A 10,590-nucleotide genomic window follows, 5' to 3' on the forward strand; every position below is an offset into this window, starting at 1 on the left:
CTCTCAGACACAAATAAGCTGCTCTGTCACACCAGGCAGCTGAGCATTACAGCTCATGCCCATCACAGTGTTACTGGCATCGAAGTGCTGCTATATAGGCAATATTTCTCTGAAGGAGATGAAAGTTCTCCTGGCTCTTTCTGGACAGACTTGTCCTGGACACTTCTTTGGCAAATGTAACACCAGGGTTGCTGTGAAAAGGTTCTTGCAGTGGCTCGTCACATGCTGGATCTGCATGGGGTAAAGCAGAGGTTTGCCCTGATGGCCAGCAGGACCTCTGGCTTGTGGTCTTCCCTGGGTGGTGTCTTGCCAGCTGCTCCCAGAAGGCTTTTCCTGTGACCTGGGCAGCAGGGTTGGTGTGTGTGCACACCTGGCCACACTTCTTCCTGTGGGTCCTGCCCTGCTGGCACACCATGGCTGGAGCACCTGAAGCTCTGTCCCCTCACTCTGGCTCCCATGAGAAGCTGGGTCCAACCGGCAGCAGCACTACAGCCAGGTCCTTGCCAGGATTTTTGCAGCCAAGCCCATTTGTAAGACACAAATTTGGGAAGAGCATTTGTTGGGCAGTTGCAGATGCCATGGCTCACCTCCCTCAGCAGTTCGTATTTGCTTTTGTAGGTGGCTGTTGGGATCTCTCGAGAAGCAACAGCTCATCTGATCCCTTCTGCAGTCAAACCAAAGCAGATGGCTCCCATCTTCCTGGCAGCCCTGGAAGAAAGCCACATGAGGTGAAGACAAACAGGCAGCCATTCCTAGGAATGGTGGGCTTCCCACCCTCATGGTATTCAAATGGACACAAAAACTTCACATCTAGCTCTGCTCTTGCTTTTAGGACAATTTTTTGGCTTGTGGGCAGGAAGGAGAGAGCAGCAGAGCCTGAGCAGTCATATGGTCTCAGGTACAGAGGTCTGGCTCCCCCGGTCACCTATCCAGGTGACACTGTGTGTGCAGCCCTAGCAGTAGGACTTCCCTGAACCTCTCAGGGTTGGGATCACAAGGACTTGACAATCTTTTATTGCCTTCAGTCTCCAAGATTGATTGTGCAGAGCCATGCTCCTGCTGGCTTCCTTGTTGGTTTCTGCACCCCACTGTCCTTCCTCTGGCTGCCTGGGAAGAGTGCTTTTCACCATGTCCCTGGCCACCTTTTGGACTTCACTTGTCCAGAGATGAGAATTTTCCTAGTAAAACCCCACAGGTCTGCGGAGCACCATTGTTTTCCAGAGGTGCCACTGCCTTCACATTGGCCCAAGTCCCCAGTGAGGGTCAGCAGTGGCTGCTGTGGTCCTGCCCAAGGCAGAGTGAGATCAAACCCCACGTGGGGCTCGCAGAGGAGCCGCCTGTGCCGGCAGCAGTGGTGTGACAGACGCACTTTGCACAGTGTGTGGTGTAATCCAGCCCCAGGACACCGCAGTGCCGCCCTCCCGTCACACACAGCCATTCCTGTGGCCTTTGGCTGTCTGTTTTAAAGGATTGATTATTGCAGCGGGCAGTTGGGGCTGGGATTTGGTATTGCAGGCTGCCCACTGTGCCCCGACCTGGCGCGTCCCAGAGCCATGGGGGAGCACAGAGCACGGGACCCTTCTCACTGGCCACCTGCAGAGTTAATTTGGGGATGTGAAGATGCCCTCACCAGCACCCAGCACCTCTGCAGCAGCCTGCCCACCGAGGCTCACTCCCTCTCAGCCAGGAGGCTGATTTCTGGATCCTGTCGGTTTTCACTCCATCTCCCAGGAGCCAAGGTCCACAGCCGCGCCTGTGCCTCCCAGACGGGCCGGCAGACGGGAACTTCCTTCCAGGTCCTATAGACAGACATTTTATATACGTTAAAATACGTGTGTATATAAATATGGAAAGCAAGAGCTTGGGAGAGTTTGAGTCTAAATAAACTTGTATGTTTTAGGCTTTTAAAATGCTAATGTTGAATTTCAGGGGATGGGGGACGGCAAGGGGATTGTTGGACTGAGGACCAGGACAGCTGATGAGCTTGGATCAGTGCCTTTACAATTCAAGGAAAAATGGGATAGTTTGGGAAGGAAAAAGGGATTTTCTTGTTTTTGTTTTTAGTAGAAAATAAAAGAAGCTGCCTTCTTATTTGCCTCCCTCCCCCAGCGTCGGAGCAGCAAGCGACTGGTGTTGTATGCATAAGCTATTCCTTTGTGCAACATCTAAATGGTTAATTGTGTTTGAGGAAGATGTACGGGCGAATGGAGGGACCACCCAGCAAGAGACAGACAAGAAAGAGCGATCTCTGAAATGTTTAACCAGAGAGAGAGCAAAGTTGTTTAAAAATATTTAATTTACAACATTCCACACTGCTGATTATAAATCGGCCGTCCAAAAACACTGCTGCGTGCGGGGAGGGATCCAGGCAGCATGAAACAAATTCTTGTGATTGTTTTTCCTATCTTCCTCCCTCCTTTCCTTGGGGAGTTTAACCCTGTGGCAGGATGCGGGTTGCCCCAGGCAGGGAAGGCAGCACTGTGGTCTCCAGCGCGAACACCTGCGCACGGGGCCGGGGTGCAGCCGCCTGCTGGCGCTGGGAGAGTTGGAGGGGATGGTGAGGAGCAACCAACTGGCTACACTGGCAGCGGTGATGGTCAGCGGGTAATGGCCTCGCAGCCCCTTCCTTCTGATCTCCACGCCAGCACCAGGGTTCCCCAAAGCATCCAGCTGTGTTCCCAGACAAGAAAAGCCATGAATCCCCTGGTGAGGGGTTGAGAGACTTGAGGAGGCAAACCTGGCCAGTCTGTGCCATCCTTGCAACGTTGCTCACCATGGTGATGGTGGTGCCCTGCTCTTTGGGTTGGCAACTCGGCCGTGTCACCCAGCCATTTCCAGCGGCGCCAGGAAGGACCCAGGCCCTCAGTGGGTCATTGAGCAACAGCAACATCTTCCCCTGCTTGGGCCTTTCTGCAAAGGGGGTGGTTGGTGCCGGATGCCGGGAAGAAGGGATTTGGCCGTGCTCTGCTTGCAGCCACTGCTGATCCACAGCTGGCTGTGACGCACCCCGCCGCCCCAGCCATGCTCCCTCGGTGCAAGGGGCTGGGACTGCTCTGTGAGGAGTCCAGCCTGCCCGGGATGGTGACCAGACCATCCACCCCATCACCTGGGGATCACTCTTCAATGCTCTCACCATGATGTCCTTTCCAGTCTTCATAGCCCCTATTCTTCCTGTAGCAATAGACTTCTGGGAGAGAAGGCTCCTGGGAATGGCCCTGGGAGACCAGGCAGTGTGCACATGGTGGGGGTCTGCCCCTTATTCCTTAGCCCTGTCATCATCCATCCTCATGGATGTTGCCTGTGGGGTTGGAGAGCTACCATGTCTGGAGGGTGCAGGGGAAGGGAGGAGAGGCACAGCCCCTGGCTGGTGACCCCACTCCACAGAAAGGATCTGAGTGGAGCTGAGGGACAGGAGGGATGCAAGAGAAACCAGGATCCAAAAGCAGCGGCTGCTCTCACTATAGATCCTTCCTTGGCATCATCTTGTAGATCCCACCTTGGAGAGCAAAAGCCAGGGTGCTTTCACACGCCTGTTGCCCCAGGATCCCTCCACGAAGCTCAGGGGCCCAGTCAGCAGGGAGGGCAGGGGTCTCTCCTGTTCCTGGCAAGAAGTGGGCACGGGGAGAACTGCAGGGCCCTTTTCTGGGGATTGCCACACACTTCCTAACCCCTCACCAGCCAGGAAGCCTCGCTGGCCACCTGGACGCTTCCTCGCGTGCAGCGAGGGCCTGTGACAGCCCGAGGAGCCGGGGTGGGTTTGGCTGCTTGCCCCGGTGGCGAGCTCGGCTCTCAGTGGCTGCACCGCTCCGGGCCCTGCCAGCCCCAGCCGGTGCCGGGAGCGAGAGCGGAGACAAAAGAGCTTGTGTCCGCCTGCCAGCAGCCGGCCCCGCCGAGCGGCCGCCCGCCCAATTAAACCGTGCCCGCTTCCCATGCGGCAGGGGCGCCCGGCGGGCTCGCTGGCCCCCTCCCACCACCCACCGGCCCCGGGGGACCACCACCCTGTGGGGCCTCCCCTGCCTCCCTGCAGGCGCCAGCGCTTCCGCAGCCCTTGTCCAGGATGAATGCGCTCCCTTGGTCCCCCAGCCAGGGCACCTCCACCGGCTCGTGCTGGGGATGGCTCGCCCCAACGCCAAGCATCTCCTGTTCTCCCAGCTTTTCTCCCACCTCGGGGCTCGCAGCACCCGCCAGCGCCAAGCAAAGGAGTGCTGAGCATCCCTCCCTGCTCCTGCTGCCCCTAAGGAAGGGTTGGATCAGGATGAGACTTGGCAGCGGCAAACTCTTGCCGCGGCGGGAGCATCCCCACACCCCGTCCCGACCCACGGGGCCGGTGTCACATCCACTTAGCTGGCTCCGAAAATCCCTTGCCCTGACACCTTGTTAAATACCCACCAGGGGTCACAGTTCCTGGGATTCTTTTTCCTGCTTTTCCTTTACCCGCTGAGACGTTTCGGTTGGCAGGAGCTCTCTCCCCGCTATTAGGTATCTTTCGGGGAACAAGAAACCTAGATCACTTACAAATTAATTTGGAGTTAAACCTACAGAAAATGAGAAACATGCTGCTTTGCAGGAGAGAGTGCTTGGCCAGCGATCAAGAAAAATACATCCAAACCGCCCGATGCGGCGGCTCGGCCGCGGCCGGGGATGGGGGCTGCGCGCTCAAGGTAGCCGGCAGCTGTATTCGAGTGCACCTTAATGGAGCTGAGGCCTTTCCTCCCAGTTAAAAGGGAGAAAAAGGGACTTCCCAGCCTGTGGGGGAACGTGGAGAAGGCTGGCATAGCGTGCAGCACTGCAGCACGGGGGGGTCTGCCTGCTCCAGCACCTTCGCCAGCAGGATGAGGAGCAGCCACTCCATGGGATAGGGAGACCTTTGCACCAGCGTTTCCCCATCACTGCATCCCTGACGCTACAGCAGCTTGTGCCAGGGCTCGTTCCCCAGAAGGGGTAAGGTGCCGTGTCCCCTCATCCCACGGCGCCTTGTGTCAGCCCTCCGGCCAGCAAGGTGCCGTTGGACAAGGGAATGCGGAGTGATGCGAAGGATCCTGAGCCCTTTGGCAGGCGGGTGGGAGCAGCCCCCTGTGCCAGGCGCTGCCGGAGGGTCACGGGTGCGCGTTTGGCCCCACGGCGCATTGTGTCTGCTCGCGAGCGCTGTGCCGGGAGGGGGCCGTGCGGGGGAGGCCGGGGCGGCGGAAGAGCAGTGATAAGATAAAAGGTCTGCTTTCCCATGCCGAGGAGCCGGGGGGGGGCGGAACGCGGGGCGAGCGGCGAGGCCACCCAGGTTTCAAGCACTCGGCCTCGGCGCCTGACCCCGGCACATTCAGAGAGCACTTCCTAAATTTGTCTCCTGTGTTCCTGACTCACAAGCAATTTCCTCACCCATAAAACGGCGTCGGCATGAAAGGACTGGCCGGGACACCAATTACTTGTCACCGTTTTACCACCCCGCTGCTCACCAGTTTGCAGCCCCCGGCAGTGCCTGGCCAAGATCTCCCCCCTCCTCATGGAGCCCCAGGGGTTCATGGCAGCCGGGGTCCCGTGTGCCGGAAGGTCCAGCACAGCAGAGGGATCCCCAACGCCCGGCACCTGACAATGCCCCCAGGCAGAACCGTGCAGCCTCTCCAGTGCTCCTGGGCATCCTGAAGGAATCACCCAGCCCAGCCTGCAATCAGGGGGACATTAACCATTCCTGGGCCCCTCAACCCTGTACTGGTGTCATCCCTGTACTGGCACTGGTATTAAAGATGCTTCTATGTGTCTGCATAGGAGGAAGCAAGGCTCCATCATCACAGCTGTGGTGGCACCATGAGCACAGCCAATGGCCCTGACACAAAGCCCATGGATCCACGCTGGCACAGGGTGTTGCCATTTGGGTGTCTCTGTGCCCTGCCTTATCCCTGCTCCCCGTGCCTCTGTGCCACCTCAGCTGCCTGTCCCTGGTCCCCAGCTGCTCCTGCCCTCAGGGGATGTGGAGGGGGACAGACTGGTGCAGAAGGACACGGAGCTGTGGAGGTCTCGGAAGGGTCTGAGCACAGCCAGGACTCCTGGGGAGCCCTCATCTGCCTCCTGGGAGTGGGGAGATGTTGTGCAGCTGCGCCTGCAGCCCGACCTTCCCCGGCAGCAGTTACCCACTGTCCCCGCGGAAAATCGCTCCAGCTCCGTGCCGGCACAGGGCGAGGTTTGCCCAGGGCCTGGCGAGCGCCACCGCGGCTGCTAAACGGGTTTTATGGTGGGATTTAGAGACTTTTCTGCTGGGTAATTGATTTGCCCAGGCAGTAAAAGATCAAGGCAGGGGCTCAGACGGTGGCTCCCCGCATCTGCCCACCGAGCAGGCCTGGGCACGGGTGGCTCGGGGCACGCCGGGGCCGGCGATCCCCAATGCCATGATGCACACTGTGGGGTGCCACGGCCCCACAGCGATGGCACGGGTGCTACGGCTCCGTCCAGGAGCTCCCTTGCAGCACACCCCCGCTCCTGCATCCTCGCATCCCCCTCCCCAACCCCACCACAAAACAGCCCCCAAAGGAGACAAAAGGGGCTGTTTGGGGACCTGCCACCTGCTAGTCCCCATCCTACAATACCGCAGTAAAGAGGCACCAAACAAAGGCCTTAAAATCCTAAAGGGGCCCATTCATTAGGGTGACAAAGGGGGAAAGAACTACATTATCATAATTAATCCCGGTGCTGGCGGTGGGTGGCAGGGCTCTCTGTCTTCCAAGGTGGTGTGGGGACGGCCGGTGTCACCACGTCCACACACTATTGTGAGCCATGGCCTTGCGGGGCTTAGGCGGGTTTTAAGCTCTGTAAACACCACAGGACCCCCGCCACGGCTACCAGGGATGCCGTCCTTCCCCCCGGCCCCTCCCCAGCCCCGGCTGTTTGTCTTCTTGCTGCAGACCCCCCCAAAATCCCAGGGCTGGGATGGGTCCACTATGCCCCCTCAGTGCACCTGCTCCCAAGACCGCTGGGGAGTGGGGAAGAGCTTGGAGCCCCAGGTCCTGCTGGCGGTGCTGGGATGGGGGCTCGCTGTCTGTATTCCATGTTGTATTTCCCATGGAGGGTTACTCCAGGTGTGATGTGCCAGGGACTGCTGAGGCTTTCCCTGGCCACGGAGATGGGGCTTTATCTCTTCCCTATCTTATCTGGGGGATGAGGTGGACTCTGACCTGTGAACTAGCTGTTGGTTGTTCCCTGCTGTTTGGGAGGCACAGGGAAACTGAGGCACGATGTGGCACCCAGCGATGCATGGGCATTTTGAGGGATGTTAACTCCCTATCTCCAATCCTCTCTGGTGGATTCTGCCTCCCTTCTCCATCCCTTGCAACACATCATGCCTTGGGACACACATGGTACTGGCTGAGGAAGCAATGGGGTCGGGGACACACTGACACTCCCTGTCCATCTATGGGGCCTTCCCTGCGCCCCCAGCTCTCCGTCCACCTCGACGGGGTCCCAGTGCTGGGTGCTGTGCAGCCCTGGGGTCCCTGAGAGCCTGTGCCTGGCTCCGGGCCGTGGCCGGCGGGCTGTGCCGGTGGTTGGGAGAGCACCATCTGGTTTCCAGCTAACTAACGCCCGGCGCTGGCTCCCGGCAGAGGAGTTGCTGCTGCGGCGGCGGCTGTTTACAGCGTGCTGAGGCTCTGGCATGTCCCTGCCAAGTCCCCTCTGCTTCTCCCCCCGGCCATGGGGCTTTGGGGTTGCATGGTGGCCATGCAAAGCTCAGTTCCACGCCCCAGCCTCTGCCCAGTCTCTGCTTGCCCGGAGGATGCTGCTGTTGTCCCGGGCTGCCCTTCCTGAGGAGTGCTCGCTGGGGAGAGCATGGGGCTCCTGCCACGGGGATTTTCACATCTCCTTTGCTCAGCGGGGTGGGACACGCAGTGTGGGGACAGGGTGGACTCCCCCGACACTCCATCCTCTCTGTGGGTACTCTGTGGTTGCGGTGCCCTGCCCTTCCCGGCTCCCACCGCATCCTGCCAGCTCACCCCGGCATCTCCCTGCGGCGGGGCCGAGGGGCGAGGCTGGGCAGAGCCCCGAGGCTGGGCAGAGCCCCGAGGCTGGGCAGAGCCCCGGGCAGCCCCTGTGCGGGGCTCCCGCCTCGCACCCGCAGCCACCAGTGCCGCAGAGACACTGCGCAGGGTGGGGGCTGCGCGGAGCCATTTGCCTTTAATTGAATTTATTTGTTACAACCCCAAACAATGTAAAGCAGGCTTCTCCCAGGCTCCAGCTGCCTGCCTGCCCATTAAAATACCATCTAGAACAGCAAATCCCCCCTCCCGCCTTGATATAAAACAGCCGGTCAGCAAGAAGCGGCAGGAGAAGTCTCCCTGCGTGCGAGCTGAGCCCCTGCTCCCCATCCTGCTCCCCATCCCGCTCCCCCAGGGCCGGTGGCCTGCAGGGCTCCCAGTCCCCTTTCGGGTGGCTCCAGGAGAAATAAGTGCCCTGCTGGGAGACTCAAAGCTCATCTCTGTGGCGTCAGGGCAGGGCAGGCTGAGCCCCATCCTGCCATTTTCCAGTTGGGTTTTGAATCCTCATTGGCGTGGCAGGATCTGGCCCTGTCACTGGTATTGTCACTCCTGCTGCAAATCTTGGGATCCCCAAACCAGCTGTCCTTCTGCCGAGCCCCATGGCCTCTTGCTCAGGGTGCAAGTCACCATGATGTGACAGTGGCTCCGGGGCACACAGGTCCTGGGCGACAGCTGGTCCCTGGGGACCATGGTGGCAGTGGGAGGGCGGTGGAACAGGCGTGCATGGTGTGGAGCAGGCAGGGATGCCAGGGCTGATCCTGTCCTGCATGTTGCTCCTGTGGCACAGCGCCCTGATGCCAGCGTGAGCCAGGATGGGGTCACGGAAGCTGGTCCTGTAGCACTGGGTGTCCATGTCCCAGGGGAGCCCCTGATACCCCGGGATGGGGCAGAGCCAGCCCATCCCCAGGCCCTGGCAGACACTGAGCGGGTCTCCATGGGCCACTCCATGACTTTTCCAAGGATATTAATGACATTTCCCAGGGTGCAGGGCAGGGCTGAGAGAGCCCAGGTGGAAACCTATGATGACAGATAGGGAGCCAATGGAGACCATGGGGAGGGAGAACCATCCGTGCTGGAAAGGAGGACGACAACTTACATTTTAAATATTAAGCTGATAAAAAGCTGCAGCTGCCCAGCGGTAGTGCGGGTCCACCGGGAAAGGGAATGGTGGAGCTGTTAATAGCAATCAGGCTGCAGAAGTGCTGAATAGCCGTTTCCCTTCTGTATTTGGGGACACGCCAGATGCTACAGGCCTATCACTGGACGAGGGAGAAACCCTTTGCGTGCCGCCAGGGCCCAGGAGAGCCCGGCAGCAGCAGGCTGGGCTGGTGTGGGCTGTGGCTGGGGAGAAACTGCCCCAGGCACTCCGTTTATTTGTTGGGGTGTCCCCCATTTTTGGCGAGGGAAACACCAGGTTGAGCATCTTCATCATTGCTCCAAGGTAGTGATGGGGGGATTGCGCATGGGTTGGGTGCTGCTCCGTGTTGGTTTACCAACCCCCCTGGGTGCCCTCAGCGGCTCTTTGGGGCAGCTTTCCTGGTGGGAGCAGCAGCAGGTCTATCCAATAAAGAACTGAGAAGGGAGTGAAATGAGCAAAGAAACAGTCCTAACCACCCCACAAATTATGGGTGCCATTTATCTCTGGCCCTTTTGCACTTCCTGTGCCCCATGGATGGGGTTTTTGTGCCCCTTACCTCCACCTCTGGGGTGTTGGGCTTGGCTCCCCATGGCAGGGATGGGGTAGTGCTTTTGGGTACACCCAAGGAGTGGAGTGTCTTCCTGCCCCCCAGTATGTCCTGGAGGAATATCTGGCCTTTGGGCAGGGCAGCTGGTACTGGGGGTGGGTGGACACCCTGCTTTTGTGGGGAGGGTAAGGGGGGGGGCGTGAATTTTGTTGGGAAAAGGTATTAATTGGGATGCCTGGTCCTTTGTGGGAGAACACCTGGCCCCTGAAGAAGAGATGCCCATCCCTTGGGACGGCTGTTAGAGAGATGCACAGACTGGGAGAACATGACTACCCCTTGATATGGCTATAAGGGTGCTGCCAAGCCCTTGGGGGGATATCCAGCCTTTAGGAGGGCTGCCTATCTCTTGGGAAGTAGCTGTGGAAAGATGCCTGGCCCTGGAGGGGATACCTGGCCCTTGGGATGGCTCTGGAGGGGGAGGTCTGCCCAGCACTGGGGAGAGGGAGCATGTGGGGGTATGACTGGACCAAGGAGGGTGGCTATGGGGGGGTGCGCCCTCGAGGAGAGGCTATGTGCATGCACAACACCCTGCCCTCGGGACACTCTTAGGAGGGATGCCATTCCTTGGGGCATCTCCAGGGGGCTGCCTACCCTCTGCGGGGTCGCTGTGGAAGAAAGATGCAGGGAAAGCTTTACTTTGTCGGGTGCCCATCCTCGGGGGTACAGCTCTGGCGGGGGGCTGCGTACCCACCCTGGGGGACGCTTACAGGGGGGACGCCCATCCCCGGGGCTGTCTGTGGGGGCAGCCGGTGCCGGAGGCGTGGGGCAGCCCCGGGCGCGGGCCGTGCCGGTGCCCCGGTGCCGCCGCCGCCGCGCTCCCCCCCGCGGCG

General features: G+C 59.6%; 1 protein-coding gene across 1 annotated transcript in view; it reads left to right on the plus strand.

The window, feature by feature from the left end:
• Window positions 1-10,207: 10,207 nt before the first annotated feature.
• Window positions 10,208-10,590, plus strand: part of PTCH2 (patched 2) — a 20,551-nt gene continuing 20,168 nt past the window's right edge. Inside the window, exon 1 of the mRNA XM_041421673.1 lies at window positions 10,208-10,249. Coding sequence (XP_041277607.1) covers window positions 10,208-10,249 — 42 coding nt within the window. The remainder of the gene's footprint in view (window positions 10,250-10,590) is intronic.

This window comes from Onychostruthus taczanowskii, unplaced genomic scaffold, assembly GCF_017590055.1.
Source record: "Onychostruthus taczanowskii isolate IOZ18803 unplaced genomic scaffold, ASM1759005v1 scaffold7, whole genome shotgun sequence".
In the NCBI taxonomy this organism is placed as follows: domain Eukaryota; kingdom Metazoa; phylum Chordata; class Aves; order Passeriformes; family Passeridae; genus Onychostruthus; species Onychostruthus taczanowskii.